Below are 27208 nucleotides of genomic sequence, written 5' to 3' on the forward strand. Positions count from 1 at the left end.
GACTCTTGATTTCAGCTCAGGTCATGATCTCATGGTTCATGAGCTCAAGCCCCACGTTTGGCTCTGTGCTGACAGTGCTGAGCCTACTTGGGATTCTGTCTCTCTCCCTTTCTCTCTGCCTCTTCTCCACTTGTGCACTCTCTCTCTTTCTTTCTCTCTCCCTCAAAATAAATAAGTAAACACTAAAAAACATATTTAAAAAAAAAATAGTAAGTGCGCATTGGCTTCAGCTTAAAGTCACCAGCTGGATCAGCTCCTAGAGAGTCCTCCTGTCCTTTGAAGCTTTGAAGCCCGGTATTTGAAGCCAGGTATCTCTAGCAGTGAAAGTCTTAGATGGCATCTTCATCCAATAGAAGGATGCTTTGTCTACATTGAAAATCTCATATAGCGGAGCCCCCTTCATGACTTGACTTAGGTAGGTCTTCTGGATACCCTGCTACAGCTTCTACATCAGCACTTGCTGCATTACCTTGCACTTTCATTTACTGAAATGGCTTCTTCCCTTAAATCCCTTGAAACAACTCCTGCTAGAATTAATTGCTTCTCTCATTTCCTACCAGTGTTCCTATTTTAGGAAAGAGTCATTAGTGTCGCCTTCAGCCTTCTTAGAATCGAAGAGAGTTGGGGTCTGGCTCTGGATCCGGCCTTGCATTAAGAGAATGTTGTGGCTGGTTTGATCTTCTATCCAGACCACTAAAACTTTATTCATATCAGCAATAGGATTGTTTTGCTTTCTTATCATTGGTGTGTTCCCTGGAGTAGCACCTTTAATTTCCTTCAAGAACTTTTCCGTTGCATTCACAACTTGGCTAACTGTTCGGCAACTTTTGGCCTATCTCGGCTTTCATCATGCCTTCCTCACTAAGTTTAGGTCATTTCTAGCTTTTGATTTAAAGTGAGAGACATGTGCCTCTTCCTGTCACTTGAACACTTGGAGGCTCTGGTAGGGTTATTAATTGGCCTAATTTCAACACATTGTGTCTCAGGGAACCAGAGAGGCCCGAGGAGAGGGAGAGAGATGAGGGGAACCGCTGGTTGGTGGAGCAGTCAGAACATAACACATTTATCAGTCACGTTTGCTGTTTTATATGGGTACAGTTTGCGGCACCTTACAACAATTACAATAGTAACATCAAATATCATTTGTCACAGATTGCCATAATAAATCTAATAATAATGAAAACATTTGAAATAGTGCAAGAATTACCACGATGTGACCCGGAGACCTGAAGTGAGCAAATGCTGTTGCAAAAACAGCACTGATGGACTTGGCTCGACGCAGGGCTGCCACAGACCTTCAGTTTGTTAAAAACAAAAGCAAAAACAAAAACCACTGTATCTGCGGAACATAATAAAGCAAAGTGCAGTAAAACAAGATATGCCTGTAGTGCAAAAATAATCTGTGCATAAATTATCTAAGGAGAACTGCTGACTAGATCATGAAGACTATCACTTATCTAGTTAAGAGAGGGCCTTGACAGAAGTCAGGAATTATATAACTGCTCTGATCAAGCCAGTTCTTCCTGTTTAGAAAGGGTACTCCCTTTTCTTATAAAAATGTTAACCATTTTTTTCTATTTAATCTGATGAAAGCCTTTCCTAATCCATCCGAGTCCAGTGCCATGTTCTGGTCTGCCACTTATGTCTCTATTAAAGCTATAAAATATTAGTAACAGTTGTCAGAATTTCACCTTCAGTTAAACTCCCTGAGTCCTGTCTGCCCTGGAGCCCTCCTTGCCTTTAAGCCTACTTCCAGCTAATGTCGGATCTGGTTAACAGGTGCAGGGCAGAGCCAGACCGGGATGGTGGACAGGAGAGACTCGTCTTCTAGAAGTTGGGTTGGAGTCTTCAGCTGTATGATCTTACATAGGTCATTTCATTTCTCTGTGCTTTAGTTTTCTTGTCCAGAACATGAGAGCAACAGCATCCACTCCAGAGAACAATTGTGAGGTTTAAGTGAGGTAATTATGCAAAATGTCACACAGGTCCCGTGCCTGGCAATAGTAGGTGCCTGTAAAGGTCGAGGTCTTGCCCTTCTTTCTCAGGCAATAGGGAGAGGATTGAGCTAAATGACTCCCAGAGGCCGCATCTAACGCTAGCCATCTGCTTCTGGGAGAGCAAGTGAGTATAGGGTGCAGGGAAAACAAAGGAAAAAATACTGACCTACTACGATTCAAAGATCTCTGTGAAATCATTTCAGACCATGGAAAATACAGTGAAAACAAACAAACACCAAGAAGGCAGGAAATGAACGTCACCTTGACCGTTTGGTCCTGAGAACCGGAAAACTAAAAAATTCAGTTTCCTCAGCTGCTTCCAGGAAGGGTTAGGAGAACAATGTTTGATTAGCCTGACAATGATCTTTAATATTGATGCAGAGCAAGCATGGCTTAACCAGACCAAAAAAAAAATTTAAGTGTTAATTTTACATACGTATTTACTTTTTCATGATGGAAGATCAGGGCAAGGAAATGAAACGCCAACCCAGTGTGTCCCCAACAAGCTCTGAGTTCCTTCGCCTACTCTGCACTCAGAGTGGGAGGATTGGCCGTCAACATGTATAGAGTGCCCAGCTTTGTGGAGCCTTGGTCTGTACGATCCTGCTAACACGTACTGAAACTACAGTTGACCATCCCTGAGTTATGGAGGGGATACTGGAGCCCAATGTCTGCATGTCTCTGCTCCCTGTTTACCTGCCACCCCTGTTGCTGAACCCAAACCTGACAAATCAGGAAGGTCGCCAGAAGGTTGGGAGTCTAGTTTCCCATGCAAGGATAAAATAGCCATCTCCTGTTTTGAAATGAACAAGATGAGGCTTATTCATCACGTTATCAGGCTTGCTGACCGTGTTGCAGCCGCCAACTTTCACGGCCATTTGGCCACAGGCTGAGAGATACACTACTGGGGCTCTGCAGGCCCAAAGCAGGGATGCTCAAGAATCCTTCAGTTGTCTACCGTCTGTGGAAATCCGGAAAATACCACTGCTGGTAATCAGGCTCCTTCCATCATTTTCTTGCACCGGCGTCACTTGTAGGGGAGCAGGCAGGGCAAAAAAAACATGACTGGAAGGTAAAGACAAAATGGATGGTTGGGTAACTCTTCTGAGGTGTCCTCTGACGGATAAGATGAATCGCGCCAGGTCAGCACTATGCCTGTGACAGAGTGAAGGAAGAGCCTTGTGAACACTCTCAAGAGTTTGAAAAATGCCATAATTACACTCCTTGACTTTTGGGTGGATCATAATAATAACTGCCACTTATTGAATTTTTAAAATGGGCCAAGCACTACATCAGATGCTTTTACACGTATTAGCTTATTTAATCTCCACAGTAACACTATTAAGTAGATGCCATTTTCCTCATGTTCTGGTTTGTTTCTGGTTAATGACTCTTCCCCACCCCTCACATTCTCTCCCTACCTACTACAAGCTCCCAAGAAGAAGAATGCATTAAAGCTTATTACCTGCCTCCCCACGGCACCATCAGGCCAGTGTCATCTGGCCCTGTGTGTCTTTGTTTCCAGTATTTACCACGAGAAGCCAAACCCCGAAGATAGAGTTTCACCTGGACATAACAGCTCTGTGAGATTATGATCTGTCTCAAGCTCCTGCCCCTCCCTAACCCCCCAAACCCTTTCATTAGCCCTCAGTAACTTACAGTCAGTCCACAAAATCTGCCTCTTCTTTCCTGCCTCTTGCTCTGGTGTCTCTTTTCCTCAGAAGACCACACCACTTCATCACATATTTGCTTACAAGTCACCTCCTCCCAGCTCTTACTTGACCTCCGTATCTCCTCTTTCCTTAGCCTGCTCTGTGTTGTATGTTCACACATGCATCTGTTATTTTCTGTCTACCCACTGGAACGTACACTTTGTGAAGTCAGGGACTTTTGTTCATCAGTACATTCCTAATACCCAGAATAGTACCTGGCATGTTATCTTTGCTCAATAAATACTTCTTGAATGAAGTAATCCATAAGTGAGGAAACTGAGCCATGGAATGGATAAGCAGTTTGTCCCTGGTCACACTGCTGTGAAACAGCCAACCCATGTCTGTGTGATCGTAAATCCCTGGCCCATAAGCACCATGTTGTCCAGCCTCTTGATGGATTGTGTGAATGCAACATAAACAAGAATATTCTGACTGAACTGGAGTAATCAGTGTCAATATAGGGAACTTAACTGGAGAAGATCCTACAGGATGAAAACTTACTGTTGTTTTTTGTTTGTTTGTTTGTTTTAAAATTTTTTTTTTCAACGTTTTTTTATTTATTTTTGGGACAGAGAGAGACAGAGCATGAACGGGGGAGGGGCAGAGAGAGAGGGAGACACAGAATCGGAAACAGGCTCCAGGCTCCGAGCCATCAGCCCAGAGCCCGACGCGGGGCTCGAACTCACAGACCGCGAGATCGTGACCTGACTGAAGTCGGACGCTTAACCGACTGCGCCACCCAGGCGCCCCCTTACTGTTGTTTTTTTATTGCAATGTGCGATATTGTGATTTAGAAGAAAAGCATGTTTATGGCCATTCAGGTGACCCAAAATATATTTCTCGTATATATTTGGTCTTAATTCACAGTTCCTGACTCAAAGCTCCTCTAAAACTGTTAGAATTTCCTAAGTGATGAGAGCAGTAAAGGTTTTATTTGGAGAGCCCTTAAGATGGGGGCTGGTTGCCAGCGTAGCCAACCGTGTGATTAGAGGGTTAGCACTTTAAGTGCCAACCCCCCTCCCAACCTTCAGGGAGGGGAGAGAGGCTGGAGGTACATTCAGTCACCAGTGGCCAATGATTTAGTCAATCATGACTGTGTAAGGAAGCCTCCACAAAAACCCGAGAAGACAGGGTTCAGAGAGCTTCTAGGTTAGTGAACACAAGGTGATTTGGGGAGAATGGCAAGTTCCAAGAGGGCATGGAAGCTCCACGTGCCCATAACTTGCCCTGTGTATCTCCTCATCTGGCTGTTGATTCATATCCCTTAACATCCTTTGTAATAAATCAGTAATCTAGCGAGTAAATGTCTTTTTCTGGGTTCTGTGAGCTATTCTAGCAAATTAATTGAACTCAAGCAAGGGATTGTGGGAACCTCTGATTTAGAGCCATTTAGGCAGAAGTACCAGTAACAGCATGGGCTTGCGGTATCCTGAGTTCGAGCAGGTAGCTGGAGCCTCCAGTTTGTAGCCTGTCAGCCAGAAACACAGGTACCATCCTGGGTGTGTGACTGGTATCTGAAGTGAAGGGTGGACTTATAGGACTGAGCCCTTTACCTTTGGAATCTGATTCTGTCTCTGTGTAGGTAGTGTCAGAATTGAGTCAAATTGTAAGACACCCAGCTGGTATCTAGATCACTGTTGGTGTGGGGAAGCCTACACACACACACACACACGTTGGAATTTGGTCCAGGAACCTCATTTACATTAGGAACAGTTTTTTTGAGTTGTCACCAAGCGAAGTACAAGTAATTGATAATTTGAGGAGCCAGCAATAAAATCAGTATCCTTACAACATGAGCACATTAGACTAGATAAAAAGCAATTTATTAAATTTACCTTTTTTTAAAATTTTTTTTTAATGTTTATTTACTTTTGAGACAGAGAGAGATAGAGCATGAATGGGGGAGGGTCAGAGAGAGGGAGACACAGAATCCGAAACAGGCTCCAGGCTCTGAGCTGTCAGCACAGAGCCCGACGCGGGGCTCGAACTCACAGACCGCGAGATCATGACCTGAGCCGAAGTCGGCCGCTCAACCGACTGAGCCACCCAGGCGCCCCTAAATTTACCTTTTTAAAAGAAGATGAAAGCAAGATCATGACCTGAGTCGAAGTCGGACGCTTAGCCGACTAAGCCACCCAGGTGCCCCAGGAATGATTTTTTAATGGCAAAGAAGGAGAAATTAAAGATAGTGTAAAGGATGTCAATTTTTAATTGAAATACTGTTCATACATTTGTTGTATCAGTTTTAGGCATACATCGTAGTCATTCCATATGTCTATAAATTAAGTTGTACTTAACCACAAGTGTAGCTATCATGTGAAAGCACACAACAGTATTACTAAAGGATTGACTCTAGTCCATTGGCTGTACCTTGTATCCCTAGGACTTACTCATTCCGTAGCTGGAAGCCGGTATCTCTCTCTCAAAGGTGTCAATTCTTTATCTAACCTAAGTATTTTGGTGGTAAACACAATTACCTCTTGTTCAGCATGTGTAAATTGGCGGTCTGTTTTTCTGTGAACACTGCTTAAAGCATCATTACAAATGATGTCATTACATTAATAAGTTCGGTTTCATTCTTCACTCACAAAAAAACAGAAGATGAAAGCTATACCTGTGTCAAGAGAAGCTAGGAAGTATCCAGGTAGACTATAGCACGTTCATGCTGCAAAGCAGCAAATGCCTATGTAGCACATGGAATGGAAGCAGTGATGGAATTGGAAAAGTAGACCTCAGAATGCTACATACACAATGATGACAACTCTGAAAATTCTGTGTGTTAGCAGTGGAATTGTAAGAGACCTTAAGGTTCATAAATAGCTGTTGATTCTAGTGTTTAGGATTCATTTGGTTATTTCACATTATTTTTGATATTTAGATGTTTCTGTTTAACTGTTAATACTCAGATGATCAAATATCCATAAAAAAGAAGAAATGCAATGTACCACATTGTGAGCCAAGGAATACGTCATCCCATCTGCTACTCATCCTTTTCCTTCCTGCTGTCCACTTCCACTGGTCGTGGACACTCAGCACTGCCTTTCCTCAGGCTTCACCCGAGCTTTCTGGTCCCCTGACTAACCTCTACATGTTACAGACCACCTGCTCTCCAACTGCATTTTCTTCCTCCCTCCCTTGATTATTCACAGATGCTTCTCCCTCCAGTTTTCAGAGCTATTTCCTCACTGCTCTTGCCCTCCTCCTCTGTGGCTGAGGTCTTTCACCTCCCCTTCCCATTCTGGAGTACTTGCTCACCTGGCCCTTCCTGTGGCATTGCCCTCATCCATGTCTCACTGTGTCTGCTCCCTGTGCTTCGGTGCTCTTAGCCCTGCCAGCGCAAATGTTGTTTCTGCCCAGACATGATCCATTCCTCGTCTGACTCTGCATTTGCTATTCTGTGTCTTTGTTCTTCCCATACCAGTACAGATTCTTGGTAAATACACTCTGGCTGGGGCACCTGGGTGGCTCAGTCGGTTAAGCATCTGAAACTTGGTTTCAGCTCAGGTCATGATTTCACAGTTCAGGGGTTCGAGCCCCACATCAGGCTCTGCACTGATGGTGCAGAGCCTGCTTGGGATTTTCTGTCTCCTCTCTTTCTGCCTCTCTCTCTGTCAAAATAAATAAACTTAAAAAAAATTTTTTTTTGAATCCACTCTGGCTAATTGAAATAGGAAAAGAATTTAGTGAAAGGCTATTGAAAGCTAAAATTATGTGATTTATAAGAAATATATTATTTGGTCATTTGAATGAATGAATGAAATGAATATATTTCTCATATGTATTTAGTCTTGGTCCAAGATTTCCAGCTCAAGGCTCCTAAAACCCTTGGAATTTCCTGTGATAGGGCAATGAATGAGTCTTGTGTTACAGTAATGAAGGTGACTTTAGGGTCCTAGTTGCCAGGAGGACCAACCCTGTGATTAGAAGGTTGGAACTTTCAAGTTCCCCCCAGACCCCATCTCAGGGGAGGGAAGAAGGTCTGGAGGTTGAATCAGCCAATGGCCAGTGACTTAGTCATTACTGTATAGTAAAGTCCCCATAAACACCCAAAAGGACTGGGTTCAGAGAACTTCTGGGTTGGTGGACACTTGGAGATTGGGGACAGTGGTGTGCTATACCTCCCCCTTCCTCTGACTATTCACGTCCTTTAATAAATTGGTAAACATAAATGTTTCCCTGAGTTCTGTGAGCTGCTCTAGGAAATTAAAAGAACCTACCGAGGAAGTCATTCTAACTTCCAGGCTATAGCCTGTCAATCAGAAATACAGGTTTAATAGCCTGGGGCTTGTGACTGATGTCTGAAGTAGGGAGTGAGGAGCATTCTCATAGGACTGGTCCTTAAACTTGTGGATGCTGGTACTATCCCCAGATAACGTCAAAATTGAGTTAAATTCTCAGTCATGCTGCTGATATCTGAGAATTGCTTGGTACTGTGTGTAGGGACACCATCCACACTCCTCCCCCCTACACACACACACACACACACACACACACACACACACTTTGGAATTGGGTCTGGGAACCTTAAAAGAAGAGCTCTCAGAATTACTGAGAAAGCCAGTGAGGTTGGACTAGAAAACATGGAGGGACAAGATGGGAGCAGAACAGTTAGGGCCATGGCCAAAATTCCATGGCCACAGACCTGGTTTGGGAAGACACTTTTGCCACTGCTACTGGAGAGTGAACACTGTACCTGCCACTGCGAGTACTGGACAGGAGTCTCTTCAATGGCACCTTTGTCACAGAAACCGTTTCTTCTCCAGAGTTGCTTTTCTACACCCCTGGCTCTTGGTCAGATCTAGGCAGAAACATCTAGCCAAGTCACTGGCCCGTCCACGAGCTGCTGAGGGGACCTAGAAAGGAGTCTCACTTAGGCCATGAGAGCTGGGCTCTGCTTGCTGCCACATTTCATATGGTAAGAAATTGCTCAAACAGATTCCAGGCAGGAACAAAACCCAAAACACCACATGGCCCATTCCCAATTCATGACAGTTGTTTTAATAAACTTTCTGCAACTTCCTTAAGTCCTTGAAGCTGTTTCTTCTAACCTCTCCCTCAGCAAGAACTCTGGAACGTAGTTCAATCCAAAATTAAAACATTAGGGGTCACAGATATCTATACAAAGACATCAAACAGCATGATTTAGAACAGAAAGAAAAGGAGTCAATCTAAATTTCTAACAGGGAAGAGTTAATTGAATTATGAGCTAGCCATAGAATTAAATATAGGCAGTCATTAAAAATCATGGAATTTAAAAAAATTTTTATAACACACAAAACTATGGCTAACCAGAATTCTACAATATTTATATATAAGCTCTCACAATTATGTATGTGCATATGTGATCCTGTTTCTAGTAAAATATAAATGTTTATATAAAGACATTCACTGAAAGAGAATATACCAAAATTTAACAGATTGATGAGATTGGAAAGGTTACTTTTTTTCTTTATGCTTTTTGTGGTTTACACAATGAGCTGAAAATTATTAGCATTTAAAAGAAAATCCACTGGGAGCAAACTTCCAGTGGCATCATTCTTATCCTTTGTCGTGTTCTCAAAAAATACAATTTTTCCCAAACCAACCTCAAAAATACTCAGAATTCTAACTCTTTTCTCCTGGTGTTGAAAGAATTCACTCTTTTCTGTAGAGTAAGTTCCTCCCTCACCACCAGTTCCACTGATCTTTATGTTCACATATAGATCATTCATTCCATTCTATAAACCTTTTCCCCAGCCTCCTTCACTCACCCAGCTCCTCCTGGAGCTCTCTTCCCCTTTGGGCTCACTCTTCTCCTGCCCTGTATTTTAGCCCAAAGATTCACTGGAATAGCTATCCCTGAGGTGTCCATTACCCTTCTCTTGGCCAAATCTGATGATCTCTATCTTTGTAGCTTTCTTGGCTATAAGAAACATTGATTCGTTATGTTTGACACACTTTGGGTCATAGGCTAAGTCAGGTGACCTTGTGGGTTTCTTATTTTTCTAAAATAAGAAGATGCGCTCTTAAGCACTTTATCTGACTTTGCTTCCTGTTAAGCCTTATATCTATGACGTTTTTCTCCCTGTGTCTCCGGACTATTCCTCCACCTCAGTGTTTGCTCCCTCCCGCATCTTCCCCATTTACCTGTCTACAAAGTGAAACCAGTATCCTAATAAACAGGACTGTTGATTTTGAAACCTGTGACCTCCACAGAGACTACCTGCTTAAGCCAGCTCAGCTTTGACAGTGGCCTCTAGTTCTCCAGCTTTATCCATGACCCTGGAAGCTCTGCAGAACCTTCCCTGCAGCCCTGTCCCTGCCGTTCACGAGCTGTCTCCAGCCTCCACCTCCACCAGCAAGAAGCTGTTTGAAAGCCTAGCTTTCAGGCAGGTACCTCAGAGTCAGACTCTGCTTTTCTGCCCATTCCCTGCACTTGCAGCCCTAGTTGGGCTCCCCATCTGGCTTTTAATCTCTCCTTCACGTGCCCCCTGTTGGATCGCTCTCAGCTTCATGGTTTCTTACCTTCAAAACAATCCAGACCCCAAAGGTCTTGGCCCACATTGTGTGCATAGAGTTCCTACTAGGCCAGAAGTTGAGTTCAGACTCCCCAAATTAACTATATTTCTTCATACATGCCAGTGTTATGTTTCAACCAACAGGACTTGGGCCTGTGGTGACCCACATCTACAGAGCAACAATCCTTTTGTAACCATTGATCCTTGATCCAGCTCATCTACCCTCATGACTTTATATTAGCCCTGACCTCTTTCTGTTTTCTTGACCTATAACTTGTATTATCCTTAGTACATCTCTTGGATTTTCTGCTCTCAGAGAAAGTTTATTTATTGGCTCGTTAATTCATCTAGCAGGCACATATTGAACACTTAACAGTTGGCACTACAACTAGTCAGAGGCTAGTCAGGGAGTTAGACAAAATCAAGGGCTACGTCAATTAGTACACTTTTTATTACTAGTGACAGAAGTCTTGATTCATGCTGTCTTAAGTAAAAATGGAATGTATTCCCTCACATACCTGGCAAGTCTAGAGATAGATCTGGTTTCCTTCAGGCACAGCTGGATTCATGGATCATAAATGCTACCTTTGGGACCTGGCCTGTCTTCATCTCTCAGTTCTGCTCTGTTCTGCTTTGTGATGGCTTCATTCTCAGGGTAGCAAGAGAAGTGTTAACAGTGCCAGGCCTACATCCTCCAAGGTTTTCGTATAGCAGAAAAGTCACTGCTCTCTCAGCAGCCCCAACAAATGTCCCGCTCCATCTTGTGGTTTTCTCACTGGATTAGGTGCTCTGCCCTGAACAAGTGACTTCTGTCAGGGGAATTTGATGCCAGGACTGGTCAGACTGGAGTCATATGTCCTCTCCTTATAGTTGGTTATGGAGTCTACCCAAGCACTTAAGTTGAGAGAGGGAGAGAGAAATACAGTGCAATGGTTCCCTGAAGAAAAGGCAAGTGGATGTGGGATGATTTTCTAAAAAGCTGTCAGTTACAGATGAATGGATAAAGAAGGTGTGGTTTATATATACGATGGAATACTACTTGGCAATGAGAAAGAATGAAATCTGGCCATTTGCAGCACCGTGATGGAACTGGAGGGTATTATGCTAAGTGAAATAAGTCAAGCAGAGAAAGACAGATACCATATGTTTTCACTCATATGTAGATCCTGAGAAACTTAACAGAAGACAATGGGGGAGGGGAAGAGAGGAAAAAAAGTTACAGAGAGAGAAGGAGGCAAACCTTAAGAGACTCTTAAATACTGAGAACAAACTGAGGGTTGATGGGAGATGGGGGAGAGGGGAAAGTGGGTGATGGGCATTGAGGAGGGCACCTGTTGGGATGAGCACTGAGTGTTGTATGGAAACCAACTTGACAATAAATTATATTTAATATAAAAAAAGCTGTCAGTTACAGCTTTTATGTTTATGGTAAGTGTGTATGATAGAGTTACAAATGGAGTTGAGTGTAGCAAATGGAGCATTCCACTCTATATACAATGGGCAAAAGATTCCCCACCCCTCCTTTACCCCTTCACTCCTTTGAGCAAAATTTAGTGAGTGCCTTTTGTTGTTCCAGGTGTAGAACATAGATGGTCCTAGAAGTTGCCCATAAGGAGCTTACAAAGTAGAAAGGAGGAAAGACAATAAAAGCAATGCCCCCATATTTCTTGAGAATGTCCATTTTAAGAAATAGAAATATGAAGAGTATTTCTGTGTTTTTTTAAAAAGACAAGATCAACCATTATATTGTTTAACATCTTTTTTACTTAAAATTGTTTTGTTCAATGCTTGGAATAAGTCTTTCTGATATGCTTCATTAAACAGTGGAAACTCCACAGTCCACAATTTTTTAATTGTCTTGCCTAGGCTTCTATAAAATGCAGGATCAAAACCTGTGCTTAATTAAAAGTAGCTTTCCTTCGCCAAAGTTTTCCTCAAGATGAATTTGCCATTTTTAAAATTTTTTTTTAATGTTTATTTATTTCTGAGACAGAGAGACAGAGCATGAGTGGGGGAGGGGCAGAGAGAGAGGGAGACACAGAATCCAAAGTAGGCTCCAGGCTCCGAGCTGTCAGCACAGAGCCTGATGCGGGGCTCAAACTCACAGACTGCAAGGTCATGACCTGAGCCGAAGTCGGACGCTTAACCAACTGAGCCACCCAGGTGCCCCATGCCATTTTTTTTTAAATACTTGATTTATGGTTTTGTGGTTTTATCGTATCGAGGACTTTGATAGTAAGGTGCCTCAAAATAGAAATAGAGGACAGAGATAAACAAATGAATGCCTTTAATTTCCACTTTTAGCTTAACAATCTCTATTTCTGATCTGTAGCAGGTTGTTAATGCATCTCCCACCAATGGCCAGTCATTTCCCTGCCTGTATACAGACATTTCCATCAGAACATTCACAGTTTGTATGTTCAGGTAGTGAAATGAACACACATGGATATGTACATTTGTTTCAAAGGCAACGAACATGAAAATATTTTTGTGACATTGAAGACCCAACAAGCAATCTTTACATTATTTTTTAGCTGTAGGTTTTATTTTGTTCAGTTCCATGTAAAAAAGATTGAGAAATGCAACACAAATAAGCCAAGGATCAGGGAATACATTAATGCAGTGGTTCTCAACTAGAGACATTTGGCAATGCCTGGAGACATTCTTAATTGTCTTGCCTACTCGAATCTTGTGGGTAGAGGCCAGGGGTGCTGTTAAACATCCTACAATGTGCAGGACAGGCCACCACAATGAAAAATTATCCTGTCCAAAATGTCAGTAATGCCACTGTTGAGAAACCTTGCATCAATAGGATTTTTAGAATTCTGAACTCTGAAAGGATTCAGAACAATCTTGTAATTTAGGCATAAGACAAAACTAGAGGCGAATTAGAGTCATAGAATTAGAAGAATCCTGGAGCTGATAGGGAAAGTCATTGAGTCCACTCTCCCTGTACATATGGTAACCGAGTCCCAGGTAAAAAGTGACTGAAGCAATAGACGTCCTCCACTCCTAAACATGCGATCAGGCAACTTGCCAAATCTCTCTGTGCCTCAGTTTCCTATTCTGCAAAAAGGGACAATAAAACTTGCCTCAAATGATTGCTGTGAGGAGTAATTAAAATAATGTGTGTGGACTGTTTAGTACAGTACCTGGCCACAGTGAGTTGTTGATAAAGAGTGGCAGTGAGAGCCTAGGTGGTGATTCTCATTACTGTCCCAACAGTAAAGAGACAGTAATTGAACCCTGTTCAGTTCAACACTGTTGAACAGGGTTGTACCCTGTTCCCGACTCTCAGTCCCATGTTCTTTCTATTACAGTGTCTTCAGGGTCTGTGAAGAAAAAGTTATAAGGGCAACTCAATAGGGATCAAAGAAGATTGGTCTGGAGAGCAGCTTAGTAGCTGGTAATTTAAGAAAAACTAAACAAAAACTCTTCATAAAGACAGGGGGTAGGTAGGTAGCCACTTTAAGGAAGGCATAAAAAAGATTGGTTTCCACCTGAAACAGGCTACCTTCTCTCTTCCCAAAGTCCTGTGGATGGTGTGTCAGGTGGGCTTGCCTCCAGGAAGGGCGGAGCCTAGATCAGATAACTTATCAAACCCTGAGAGCCCTGACCGAGTCTTACAGCCCTGGCAGAATGTCCGTCCAGTCCATCGTCTATCAGGACAGTCTCTGAAATGCCGAGATGGTCAGACAGTATATCTGGAGACCCTTTCAACTCTAAGATTCTCTGATGTCTGATAAGTTTTGTGGACTATGTGCTGGAAAGATCATGTGACATTGTAGATAATGCCCAGCAGGCACGTGTAGACAGCCACAAATCTCCTGTTTTTTGATTTGTGGAGTAAAAAAAAAAAAAAAATGCTTTATTAGGCTTTGCTAAGTAAATACGGGCACATGATTACAATGTTGTGCAAAACAATTTTTCTCAGAAAATAATAATAAATTATCTTACCGACAATTCCATGAAATAGGCTTCCTCTCATTTTCTTAAAAGTCTTCTAAAAAGTCTTTGCAGTTGCTCTAGGAGTTGGATTTCTGTTTCTCTTGTTACTTTTGCCAAATAACAATTGTTATTTCTAAATTGTTTTTAACCGGTGGCTTTTTATAAAAATTAGCAAAATTCAAAAGCATCAAAATCCCTGGACCACAAACACAGATTAAATTCTCGTGAGGGGAAAAAAAACCTCATTCATTTAGTAGCCTTCTCTCAAATATCCCATTTGTTGGCCTGGACTCCTAAAATGATTATATATACCCCACAAAAATACCCTACATAGTCATTTAAAGACATTTTCTTCTACATCTTACATGTCAATGCTCCAACCGTTATAAAGATTATTTTAGAAAATCAACAAGAACAAGTTGGTACATGAGAAAATAGTGACTCATAGCTGACTTTATCTGTCTTCTGTGTATTTGTGTGACCCGCAAGCAATTGGAGAAGAGCACCACAACACAGTGGATCCTGGCTGAGCATCAGGCACTGTGCTAGACACCCTCTGGTAGCAGAGAAGTTAAGTTGTTTGCCTGGAGCCACTGGCCCAGAGAAGTTAAGTTGTTTGCCTTGAGCCACACAGCTGGTAAGCAGGAGAGCCAGCATGGAGCCCTGTCTACTCCTATGTGCATGGGGTTTGCTGCACACTAGATCTTGACAAGGAATAATTCAAGGCTTAGGATAATAAAAAGTCTCCTCTAAGATGTGACTGTTTTTAACTTTAAATGCCTCATTTAGATTAGTATTCTGTATGTTAATTTGACCTTCAACTTTTTTTTTTTTTTTAAGGTGTTGTGTAATGGACCAGGAACATGTGTTCCTGTCTGCGTATCTGCCCTTCTCCTTGGGATACTAGGAATAAAGAAAGTGATCATTGTCTATGTTGAAAGCATCTGCCGAGTAGAACATTTATCCCTGTCCGGAAAGATTCTGTTTCACCTCTCCGATTACTTCATTGTTCAGTGGCCGGCTCTTAAGGAGAAGTATCCCAAGTCTGTGTACCTCGGGCGAATTGTCTGACAAATGACAACTTTCTTCTCTAGAATTTTGCAGTCAAACATATTTATCATAATTGGGGGAGAGAAAAACTACATGTTTATTATAAAGGTTTCTGAAGGTCCTGAGAATTATTGGTGGTGAGGAGTAAAAAATGTGTAACTCAGGGGGCGCCTGGGTGGTGCAGTCGGTTAAGCGTCCGACTTCAGCCAGGTCACGATCTCGCGGTCCGTGAGTTCGAGCCCCGCGTCAGGCTCTGGGCTGATGGCTCGGAGCCTGGAGCCTGTTTCCGATTCTGTGTCTCCCTCTCTCTCTGCCCCTCCCCCGTTCATGCTCTGTCTCTCTCTGTCCCAAAAATAAATAAAAAACATTGAAAAAAATTAAAAAAAAAAAAAGTGTAACTCAGTAAAGAAACTGAGGGTGCTCTTATAAAACAAACGTTTATAAATCATTAAGTATTTATGCTTCTGTGCACCAAATTTCTTTTCTTTTCTGTCACTACCTGCAAGTTATCTGTTGACTTGACTTAGTAATATTTTTCCTACAACTAAATATAGAATTAGTATGATTAGTAACATTTCCTGTTCTGCAACTCTTTGTTTTGTTTTGTTTTGTTTACAATATTCTGCATTGTAGCAGAGAAAGATATTTCTTAGTTTTTGTTCAGATACAACAGGCTTTATTTCCTGTATGGAAGCAGTAAAGTCCCTAGTGAATCCTTTCAGTATAAAGGAAGCAGTTATATTAAATGGGCTTCATGACAATTTGCATTCCACAGGCTTCCAGAACCGTGAGCATACACCAGTATCTTTTTTTATTCTTTGGTTTTGCTTTGTGAGTAGTTGCCCTGAATCCAGAATATCTTTTGAAATGTCTTGTTTAATTGTTAAAATAAATTAAAAGGTGACTACTGTCATAGTAATAAAAACATGATTCTGTGTTTCAGGAATCCAAACTAAAAACATTTTTTTCCTGTGTATTTTGTATTTGTTTATGTTTATTTATCTATTTAGAATGTGTGTGCAAGCACATGAGTAGGGTAGGGGCGGGGTGGGGGTAGAGAATGAGAGAATCCAAAGCAAGCTCTATGCCGTCATCCCAGAGCCCAATAAGGGTTTTGAACTCACAAACTGTGAGATCATGACCGTAGTCGAAATCAAGAGTCGGACACTAAACTGAACCACCCAACCCCTGAAACTCAAAAACATTTTTACAAATGTTCAAGTGGAGGGGTGCCTGGGTGGCTCAGTCGGTTAAGCATCCGACTTCGGCTCAGGTCATGATCTCATGGTCTGTGAGTTCGAGCCCCGTGTTGGGCTCTTTGCTGACAGCTCAGAGCCTGGAGCCTGCTTCGGATTCTGTGTCTCCCTCTCTCTCTGCCCCTCCCCCACTTGTGCTCTGTCTCTATCAAAAATAAATAAATGTAAAAAAAAAAAATTTTTTTTTAAATGTTCAATTGGGACCCCTGGGTGGCTCACTTAGTTAAGCATCTGACTCTTGATCTCAGCTCAGGTCTTGATTTCAGGGTTGTGAGTTCAAGTCCCACATTGGGCTAAATGCTGGGCATAGAGCCTACTTTAAAAAAAAAAAAATGCTTTAGTAAATTCACATTGTCATGGCTGTAACTGTCCCTAGCATTTTGGGATGTTTAGGCTTGGCAGAGTATATTTAAAAAAATTTTTTTTTGTTTAACGTTTATTTATTATTCAGAGACACCGAGATACAGAGCATGAGCAGGGGAGGGGTCGAGAGATGGAGAGACACAGAATCTGAAGCAGGCTCCAGGCTCTGAGCTGTTGCAGAGCCCGACGCGGGGCTCAAACTCACAAACCGCAAATCCATGACCTGAGCTGCATTCGGACGCTTAACCGACTAAGCCACCCAGGCACCCCTTGGCAGAGTGTAGTTTTACTAAGCATTTAGGTAAGTTCTTGCTGGCCAGGTATTCTCCTAAGCACTTGTCAAATATTAACTCATTTAATCCTAATAACAACTCAATGAGGTAGGGACTATTACTATCCCCCTTTTACAGGTAACTTGTCTAAAATCACGTGACCAGAGGGGCACCTGAGTGGCTCTGTCGGTTGGGTGTCCGACTTCGGCTCAGGTCATGATCTCGTGGTCTGTGAGTTCGAGCCCCACATAGGGCTCTGTGCTGACAGCTCAGAGCCCGGAGCCTGTTTCAGATTCTGTGTCTCCCTCTCTCTGACCCTCCCCCGTCCATGCTCTGTCTCTCTCTGTCTCAAAAATGAATAAACGTTAAAAAAAATAAAATAAAATAAAGTAAAATCACATGACCAGATTCAAGCCTAGGGCAGCCTAGCTTGAGAGCAAAGCCAGTTTCATGGGCATGTGGCCTGTGCAGCCATAGGGACCCACACTCAGGAGGGCCCTGCACTTGGGTTAGTACTCTGCTGTCACTCTCAAATTTCTTAATACATATGGGACAAAGGACCCACGTTTTATTTTGCACTGGACACCACCAATTATTTAGTTGGTCCTGCTTGAGAATCTGTGACAACACGCGGCGCAGAGCCTGGCCTGGTGGCTCCTCAGTGAACAGACATTCCATTCCCCCTTCTCCAAGCTCTCGCCTTTAACAAGGCAACAGACAGTGAGAAGAGCTCTTGTAGTGTTCGAGTTTTTATTTTTCCCTTCTAAATCTGCTTAATGAAGAGATCACTGTCAGTGAAAATAACTAGAGACTGACTGTCAGAGTACCTGAGATGCCGTGAAATTAAAATGCTGAGGCTGATCCAGCCTTTATTGTTCTGTCGGAACATCTCTGGCTAAAGTAGGAGCGTCTGTCGTCAGGACATTTTCCTAGGTGTTTGGCTGAGAAAACTCTCAGAATAAGGATGGTATTTTGCCACAGGTCAGCCTAGTGATAGTTCATTGTGTGCCTTGACTTTAATCATCAAATCTCAGGTGCTGTCCCTGCTTCCATTGATGGAAAGGCCTAGAATGTCAGATGAAATAAGCCTCTACTTTTCTAGACAGAAAGTGATCTTTTTAGGGATAATAGCATGTATATTTCTTCACCTTTCAATTTTTTTTCTGCACTTTGTTTAAGTGGCACTAGGTAAATAAGTGAAATTGGACCGTGTTCAGGTCAGTTAATGCCTGTCAGTGTGCCAGTGCAGCTTCCCCCGGGTCCCCATAGGTAATCCTGCCGCAGAGAATCCCGTCAGGCCATGGAGAGTTGTAGAAAAGATGCCATAATTTTTTCCAGCAATGTATGTCCCAGATGTTTTGCAGAGCCTTAACCTAGACCGTGGTTAGCCTGGAATGTCAGAGAAAGAATCTCGTGTGTGTGTTATCACTAAAAATTTAGGAAAATCTTCCTGGGTTCTGACTACTGTGCACACATTCAGAGTGAGGTTGGCTCGGCTCCAGATTATTTGGTAAGCGAGTACATGGTCTGGTGTGTGTTGTGTTGGTGTTATGGCTAACTCAGGTCCTCAAGGTCACATTTGCAAAGGGGGCTGGTTTGAGATGATAGTGGGGGCACAGCTTCCTTGCTGTGTCTTTCTGTGACATTAAAAAACAGTGCTGTAGTCTCGACTCAAACTGAGGATCAAGAACTAGCTTGTCTTTTCTGATTTCTCTTGAAACACTCTGGAATGTACCTCTTACTGGAAGAGACTGTTCATGAAAAATTAATTGCATCAGTCTTTAAATGAGAGACAAGGAAACCACACATCCTGCCCACACCTACTTCCCTGGAAGATTTTTATCTACAGTTCAGTTGTCCTAAAGGGTCTCAGCAGTTTGCCAGGGCAGAAAGTCTGACTGTTTCAAATAGGACATCCAAAAGTCATCACAGGAAGCTTTAGCCAGGAACTTAGAGTGCTGTGAAACCGTGTCAACAAGAGGAATGTTGTGCCATTTTAGACTGAAGAGCAAGACTGCTAAGAAGGAGATGACCCTTGCTTTCCCTCATAAAAGCAACTTAAAACATGGTGTTTATTTGGCCTTCCAAAGATAGATTCAAACTGAGAAATGTACTACCCCCTTACTGTGCAGTTCCTTAGATTGAATCAGTGCTTTATTTCTTCTGAAAAGCCCCATCTCACCAAAAGGAGTTTGACAGCAATGTATTAAGCCTCTTTTATCCACAATAAGAACATCTTTGTGAGTGTTAAAGAATATTGTCCTCGTCCATACAGTTCCTTATTTGGGGCCACGTGGAGTTTCTTCCCCGTGATTTTCAGCTCTGTCCAGCAGTGAGCAGACACCCAGATTTTCTTGTCTGCCCTGAACTTTCTTCTGTTCAGCCTGTCACTCTAGCATTCTAAAGACAAATTATCTACACTTACATTCTTGCTCCCAACTCACTTTATTTTTTTTAACGTTTATTTATTTTGAGAGAGAGCGTGTGTGTGTGCATGTGGGAGTATGAGCGGGGGAGGGGCAGAGAGAGGGAGAGAATCCCAAGCAGATTCTGCACTGTGTGCAGAGCCCGAGGTGGGGCTCAATCTCATGAGATGATCTGAGCCAGAACCAACTGAGCCACCCAGGTGCCCCTTGCTGCCAGCTCACTTTCAACGTGGATTAGATATAGCTCTCCCTTTTCCCTCCAGAGTGGTTAACAGATCCTAGCCTCCACCCTATCTCTCAAGCAACAAACTTTGGAATCATTTTTGTTTTCTACTCTCTTTCCTTAATCTATATGTAACTGGTTGCCCTCCCCCGCGCCTGCCGCTTTCTATTAATGTCCCCAGAATTTTCCCTTGTCTTTCTGTCCTCTTGGCTCCTTGTCATCTGAATTCACCTATTTAATCTGCCTTTGGACTAGTTCACATCCACCCTTTCCTCTTCAGTCCCATGGTCACAACCTAAGCTAACTCTTCAACATAAATTCCTCATTTTATTAGCACATTTGTTGAGGAACTGAGGCATAGAGAGATTAAGTATCTTATCCAAGATTTTATAACTAGAAAGTTGCAGAGCTGGGATTTGAACCAAGGCACTCTAGCTCCAGCCAAACTTACCTTAACAGCTAGGTTAGGTTTAAAAAAAAAAAAAAATTGCTAGGAGTGCCTGGGTGGCTCAGTCAGTTAAGCCATCTGACTCTTGATTTCAACTCAGGTCATGATTTCACAGAAGGTTTGTGAGTTTGAGTCCTGCATCATGCTCTGCACTGAGAGTGTGGAGCCCGCCTGGGTCGGTCTCTCTCTCTCTCTCTCTCTCTCTCTCTCTGCCCCTCCTCCACTCACACCCACATGCCCTCTCAAAATAAATAAACTTAAAAATAATAATAAAAAGGCTAGAAAGGAAAGGAATAGGGTGCTGTGATGGAGGAGACGGTATTGGGTGCTCTAGCAAGGGATATCGGGGAAGGCCTCTCTAAGAAGCACATTTTAGCTGAGATCTGAAGGATAAGCCTTGAATACTTGTCCTCCTTCCACTTCCCCTCCCAACTTACTCCCCACAAACTTTTCCCCACCTCCCACAGCCTTGTTTTAGCAACTTGTTCTCTAAACACCTCTGTGACATAGCCACCCATGCCGAAGATTAGCCCTGAGCTACATACCATCATATTGCAATACCTTGTACTTAGAAACATGCTCCACTCTTGGTCACACCTGCCACAGTTTTGGACAAAATGTAGGCACTGACCAAACATAAATTCTCATACCTACAGTCTTGGTCTAGACCTACTTAGTACAGCTCTTCTAGACCAGTATTCTCAAACTTTTTGGTCTCAGGACATCATTACACCCTTGAAAACTATTAAAGACCCCAACAAACTTTTGTTTATGGGGGATATATTTGTCACCATTTACTGCATTAGAAATTAAGACAGGGAAACTTTTTAAACACAAGAATACACAAGGACACATTCTGTTAGCCATCAGAGCAATGATATCCTCACACATCATGTAGCATCTAGAAAACTAAAATCAGGAGAGAATGAGCAGGAAAAAGGAAAATGACATCTTTGTATTATCATGAAAATAGTTTTGACCTCACAGGCCCCTGAAAAGGTCTTGAGGACCCCCTGGGGGTCTCTGGGCTACATTTTAAGAACGGTTGCTCTACACAATGGCACATCAATAACTTCTATCTCCTCTACCAGCCTTTAGTCAATGATCCATCTCTGTTACTAGTTTTTTTTTTTTTTAAGTATTTTTTTTAATGTTTATTATTTTGAGAGAGAGACAGAATGCAAGTGGGGGAGGGAGGGACAGAGAGAGAGGGAGACAGAATCTAAAGCAGGCTCCAGGCTCTGGCACAGAGCCCAATGCGGGGCTCAAACCCATGAACCACGAGATCATGACCTGAGCCGGAGTCGGACATTTAACCAGCTGAGCTACCCAGGCACCCCAGTGTACTAGTTTTCTATTGCTGTGTAACAAATTGCCTTGTATTTAGCGGCTTAAAACAACACCCATTATCCCACTGTTCTGCGGGTTAGAAATCCAGGCAGGGCATAACTGCTTCTCTGCTCAGGGTCTCTCGAGGCTTTAGTCAAGGAGATAGGCGGGCAGAGTTCTGATCTGGAGCTCTGGACCTTCTTCCAAGCTCGTTCAGGTTGCTGCTAGCAGAGTTCATTTCCTAGCAGTTGTAGGACTCATGGTGACCTGTTCCGTAAAGACCAGAGAGAGAGTCTGTATTGCTGCTGGTCTCTTTTGAGGACTCACGTGACTGGGTCAGGCACACATAGGATAATCTCCCATGTAATTAACTCTAAATTAACTGCTGAGGGACCACAATTACATCTGTAGAGACCTTTTGCCATGTGAATGAAACATAATCAAGGAAGTGATATCTCATGATATTATTCATAGACCCCACCCATACTTGGGGATTATAAGTAGATGCCATGGTCTGGAATTTTGGAGGCCATGTGAGAATTCTGCCAACCACAGCCTGCCAGAGGTTTTTTGTTTTGTTTTGTTTTGTTTTGTTTTGTTTTGGGAGGAAAAAATGTTTTTCAAACCTGTCACTTAAACTACTTAATTCCTACCTTAGTATCCATGTTTTCTCTCTTTTTTTTTTTTTTTTAACACAGGAAATGCGTGTCTTCCAAACTGCATCACTTTTCTAGCAATTTATTTTGTGCCTTGGTTTGTTTTGCCATCAAATAGGCATAATGATGGTCCCTGCTTACAGACTTGTGTGCAGCAAACTAAGGTGGTACGTGTGCTGCCTTTACCACAGAGCCTGGCACACAAGAAGCCCTCAATAACTCCACGTAACAAGGTGACTTCCATGGTACGTAAGTGGCCTGAAGGAAGGGTGTCCTTAAACAAAGTGTAACCACCATTTCCCACTCTCTAGGATGGCTATTAAAAACGTTTTAAGCAGAAAATAACAAGGATCGCCAAGGACGTGGAGAAATTGAAACCCTCGTATGTTGCTGGTGGGGATATAGGATGGTTCAGCAGCTGTGGAAAACAGTTTAGGCATTCCTTAAAAACTTAAACATAGGGGCACCTGGGTGGCTCAGTGAGTTGGGCGTCCGACTTCGGCTCAGGTCATGATCTCACAGTCCGTTGAGTTTGAGCGCTGCGTCGGGCTCTGTGCTCACAGCTCAGAGCCTAGGGCCTGCTTCAGATTCTGTGTCTCCCTCTCTCTCTCTCTGCCCTCCCCTGCTCATGCTCTGTCTCTCTCTGTCTCAAAAATGAATAAAAACATTTTTAAAAAAGTTTAAAAAAGTTAAACATAAAGTTGCTGTATGACCCAGCAGTTCTACACCCAGGTATATACCGCCAGGGAATTGAAAATATACATTCACACAAAAACTTGTACACAGATGTTCATATTGGCATTACGTAATAGGAAAAAAGCAGAAACAACCCAAAGGTCCCCTGAGCAACGACAGATTAACAAAATGTGGTATGTCCATACAAGGGAATATTACTTGGTCACAAAAAGGAGCGAAATACTAATACATAACCTGCTACAACATGGATAAATGAACCATGAAAACATGCTCAGTGAAAGAAGCAGCCACAAAAGGCCACATATCTTACCACTCCCTTTACATGAAATGTCCAAAGTAGACAAATCCACAGACGGAAAGCAAATTCATTGTTGTCAGGGGCTGTGGAAGAGAGCAGTGGAGGTAACTCCTAATGGATATGGGATTTCTTTTTAGGGTCATGAAAATGTTCCGGAAGTAGATAGTGGTTATGGTTGTACACCTCTGTGACTATACCAAAAAGCACTGAATCATATGCACATTTTAAGTGGGTGAATTTTATGGTATGTGAATTATTTCTCAAAAAACATTATTTTTCAATCAATAGTCAAGGAATCTATCCATATATATAGATATTTGTGGGTGTGTATGCAGATAAAAAAAGACCACACAGAAAAGTAAGCACAGCAGCCAGGAAGCTGCTACAGGGAGTGTTTTTGTTTATTGTGATTCCAGCTCTGCCCACGGCCAGAGACTAAACAAAGACTGAAGGTGCTGGAGACAAAGCATGGCTTTGGGGAAAAGCTGAGTAAGGACTGGACGAAATAGCATAGTGAGGGGGCCCAGAGGAAGAAGATGGTCTCAGCATGAAATAACTCCTTCCCCAACCTCCTCACTAAAGACACCCCATTATACAGCCTCACAACCAGCCAAGAGGCAAGATGACTGAGTAATTGTGTTGTCAAAGTCAGCCATCCACGTGTTCTTCTGCAGTATGACCTTGACTTCCCCGTCAAGAGGTAGAGTCCAGTGGTGCTCCCTTTGAATCTAAACTGGCCTGAGTGATTTGTTCAGCCACTAGAATGCAGCAAGAGTAGGAAGTGATGTTCTGACTTGGTCTTGAAATGCTTGCCCTCTGGATGCTCCACCTTGGGATGTCCTCTCGGTATCCAGCCATCATGCTCCGAGAAGCCCAAGGCACATGCAGAGACCACGTGGGAGTGTTCCGGTTCCCAGTCACCTCCAAGTACAGACTTGGAGTCATCTTGATCCAAAGTACTAGACGTGTGAGGAGAGAAGCCTCCAGATGATTCCAGCCCACCATTTTCGTCACTCCATGACTCTCTAGTCCTCCCAGCTGAGGCTTAAACACTGGAAGAGAGAAGAGGCCCCTCTGTGCCCTGTGAATTTCTGACCCACAGAGTCCATGTACGAGATGAACTGGTTGCTGTTTTCTGCCACTAAATTTTGAAGGATTTGTTACAAAGCAAGAGGTAATTGGAACAATAACCTCTCAGAAGGAGCCAGTCCTTCCAAAGTTTGGTTACTTTGGCTTAATATTAGGAGAGGAAACGATTTCTTGCCCCCAAGGCAAAGGGAAGAAAATGTATTTCTACACCATGGATAGGAAAAGGCTTTTTTTCAAAACCCTTGCTCCTTGGCCTGCATGTAGCAGTGAAACAGAAACCAATGAATTCTTTTAAATCTTTTAACCATATGCAGATGAATAAGCAAATGGTTGGACTTGGTTCCTAATCTCTTTTCCTTCCCTGAATACCTTTTTTTTCCACTCTAATAAACTTTAGCATTTAAACAGAAGTCATGTGTCACATATATGACGATTAACAGCAAGAATGTAGAAAACGAGATAGTTGCTGAGCACAAAAACTTAATTAATAGCCAAGCCATTCAACCGAAAATAAGAACAGTGTTTCTGGCAGGGAAATGTGAAATCTTTTTTCTAACTTGGTATTCTTCCCCCCACCCCCACCCCCCACCCCTGAGTCTTTTTAGGGTAATGATTTAAAATTCAGTGGCTACACAGATAACTTTTTTTTAAGTTTTCAGTTGAACCCTAGTGATTGAAGCGCAATAATCTTTCGAAGGCATTGACTAGGGCCACCCTCCCCGCCCAGGGGACCCAGGGATTTGCAAAAGCCCAGAATATGCAAACTGAGACTTGTGCAGGAACCAAATAGAAGGAAAGCTGAACAGCAACAGGGGGGATGAAGGAGTCTGGAACTGAGACTGTCTTCTCTCTGAAAAAAAGGGAAAAGCAGTTTCATTCTTCAAATAAAAGGGAAAGAAAACAAGACTTTTATGGTAATACCATATACAGAGTTGGTAGAAATTCGGCAAGGAATAAAAAGTATCCAAAATGGTCCCTTATTCAGTTCCCACCAGGCAACCCAATGAAAAGAGGCTCCATTTTCAAGCTGATAAGCCTGAATTCTCTGGATGTGTAACCGTGCAAGGCCTCTAGAAAGGCCCAAGCTTTGGTCCGTTGACTCCCCTGCAGAACAGGCTGAATCTGAAGTGGCCAGATGAAGAGAGAGCTTATAACGTTCGCCAAAAATCTTAGAGAAAACAAATTACTGGATTTATGGATGAAATGATAGAAGCTCTGAGATTTGATTCAGAACTCATCTCCAGGATAGGGAAAGAAGGAGAGTTTATGGATGAAACAGGATTAGCTGTACATAATTACTGCAGAAACTGGGGACAGTGGATGCATGGAACATCATACACCAAACTCATCATGTTATTCCCTCTACTTTCCTATGTGTTTAAACATTTCCATAATGAAAAGTTTTAAAAATATAAATCATGAGGGGGCACCTGGATGACTCAGTCAGTTAAGTGGGTGACTCTTGATCTCAGCTCAGGTCTTGATCTCAGGGCCGTGAGCTCAAGCCCCGTGTTGGGCTCCTTGCCGGGCTTGAAACCTACAAAATAAAATAAAAATAAAAATAAATAAAATAAAAAATAAAATACAATATCATGTGAGAAATCTACAGATGCTAAAAAGTCAAAGAAGGTATTTTTAGAGATAAAATGAAACAAACCAGGTTTTACAATGAGAACAAGAAAGGAAATTTCAAAATTACTTTTAGTTCATATTTAACTCACAAAAAAGAAATTCAGTCAGTCTACAGATCTGATACCTGAACCAGCATAGGTTTTTCTGACTTAAAGTATTCACTCCTGGGCCTTTCAATACACTGCTTTCAAGTACAAAATGTCACCTTCTTTATCCGTGTGCTTCTCATCATTCAGTAAATATTTGTCATGTTCCAACATCAACATGGGGAGTTACTCACAGGAGGCCTCGGAGCGCTGACCCGCACTGAAGGTGCCCCTTTCTGCAAGGCGGACACACTCCCTCCCCCTTTTCAGAAAATCACGATAGGATAACGCAAGTCACCTCTGTGGACCTTGACTATTAAAGGTGATTCTGACCCCACGTATTCATGTTGCTGAAGAGAACGCCTTGCGGAGCAGAGGAAAGGCAACTGCGTGGTAAGAGCCCTGGGTTCAGGTCCTGTATGTGCCTCATAGTGGTGAATTTTAATATTTCTGTGCTTCCTCACCACATAACATGAAGGACTTGAAGTCTCATCTGAGAACACAACTGCTACCATGATTATTGTGGCCACTAAATCTACCGAGCGCTAGCAACGTGCCAGGTGCCACACAAAGCACAGTACGTGTATCGACCCATTTAACCCTCAGATCCAGGCAATAGAGGCCCCACACTTGCCACTTCCCTCCTTGCGGGGCCAGAATGGTGTGACCACCTGGGCCCATACTCCCTTTCTAGACCAAACCTTGGCTGCCTCGGACCCCTGAATCACCTGCTTCAGTGGCCCAGGCCTCCTTGTAGGGCTTGCATGGGCCTCTTCCCCAGGTATGCTTTCCCAAGTCTGGCTTCCTGGAAAGGGTGGGGGAGGAGGCAGGGTGGAAAGATATGGACCTGCAGGTGGGAGTGTGGACACTGCAGAAAGGTCCTCACAGTGTGAGACAGGGACCAGGTAGAAAGAAAAGGGAGATGGGCTGTGGGCCTGGGGTGTTTTATTTATACTCTTGGCTGGGGTCCTATAAGTGTTAGAGGTGGGCCTAATGAGCTACTTATTATTATTATTATTATTATTATTATTATTATTATTATATCTATTTTCCAGAGACTAAAATGGAGATGCAGAAGCTTGAGCCATTTGCCCAAGGTCGCACAGCTGGTCAATGGCAGAGCGGGGCTCAGGTTACCACCTTGGGATTCAGGCTCTTCCCTTTCATGCTGTCACCCAACAAAAGCACAGGATCGGCCATCCCAGGGGCTCTCAGGAGACACAGAGCCGG

The 27208-nt window shown here is 42.8% G+C and overlaps 1 protein-coding gene across 2 annotated transcripts in view; it reads left to right on the forward strand.

The window, feature by feature from the left end:
* ALG14 (ALG14 UDP-N-acetylglucosaminyltransferase subunit) overlaps positions 1-15362 on the forward strand; it is a 108310-nt gene extending 92948 nt beyond the window's left edge. The window contains exon 5 of one of the 2 annotated variants that reach the window (XM_058716484.1): positions 14995-15084. Coding sequence is in view for 1 of the 2 variants with exons in the window: in XM_058716483.1 (XP_058572466.1) it covers positions 14995-15225 (231 nt within the window). In the remaining variant the exon portion in view is untranslated. Of the gene's footprint in view, positions 1-14994 lie in introns of both variants that reach the window. The other variant, XM_058716483.1, reaches the window with a different exon arrangement.
* Positions 15363-27208: the final 11846 nt, after the last annotated feature.

Source organism: Neofelis nebulosa, chromosome 2 (genome assembly GCF_028018385.1).
Source record: "Neofelis nebulosa isolate mNeoNeb1 chromosome 2, mNeoNeb1.pri, whole genome shotgun sequence".
Lineage (NCBI taxonomy): Eukaryota > Metazoa > Chordata > Mammalia > Carnivora > Felidae > Neofelis > Neofelis nebulosa.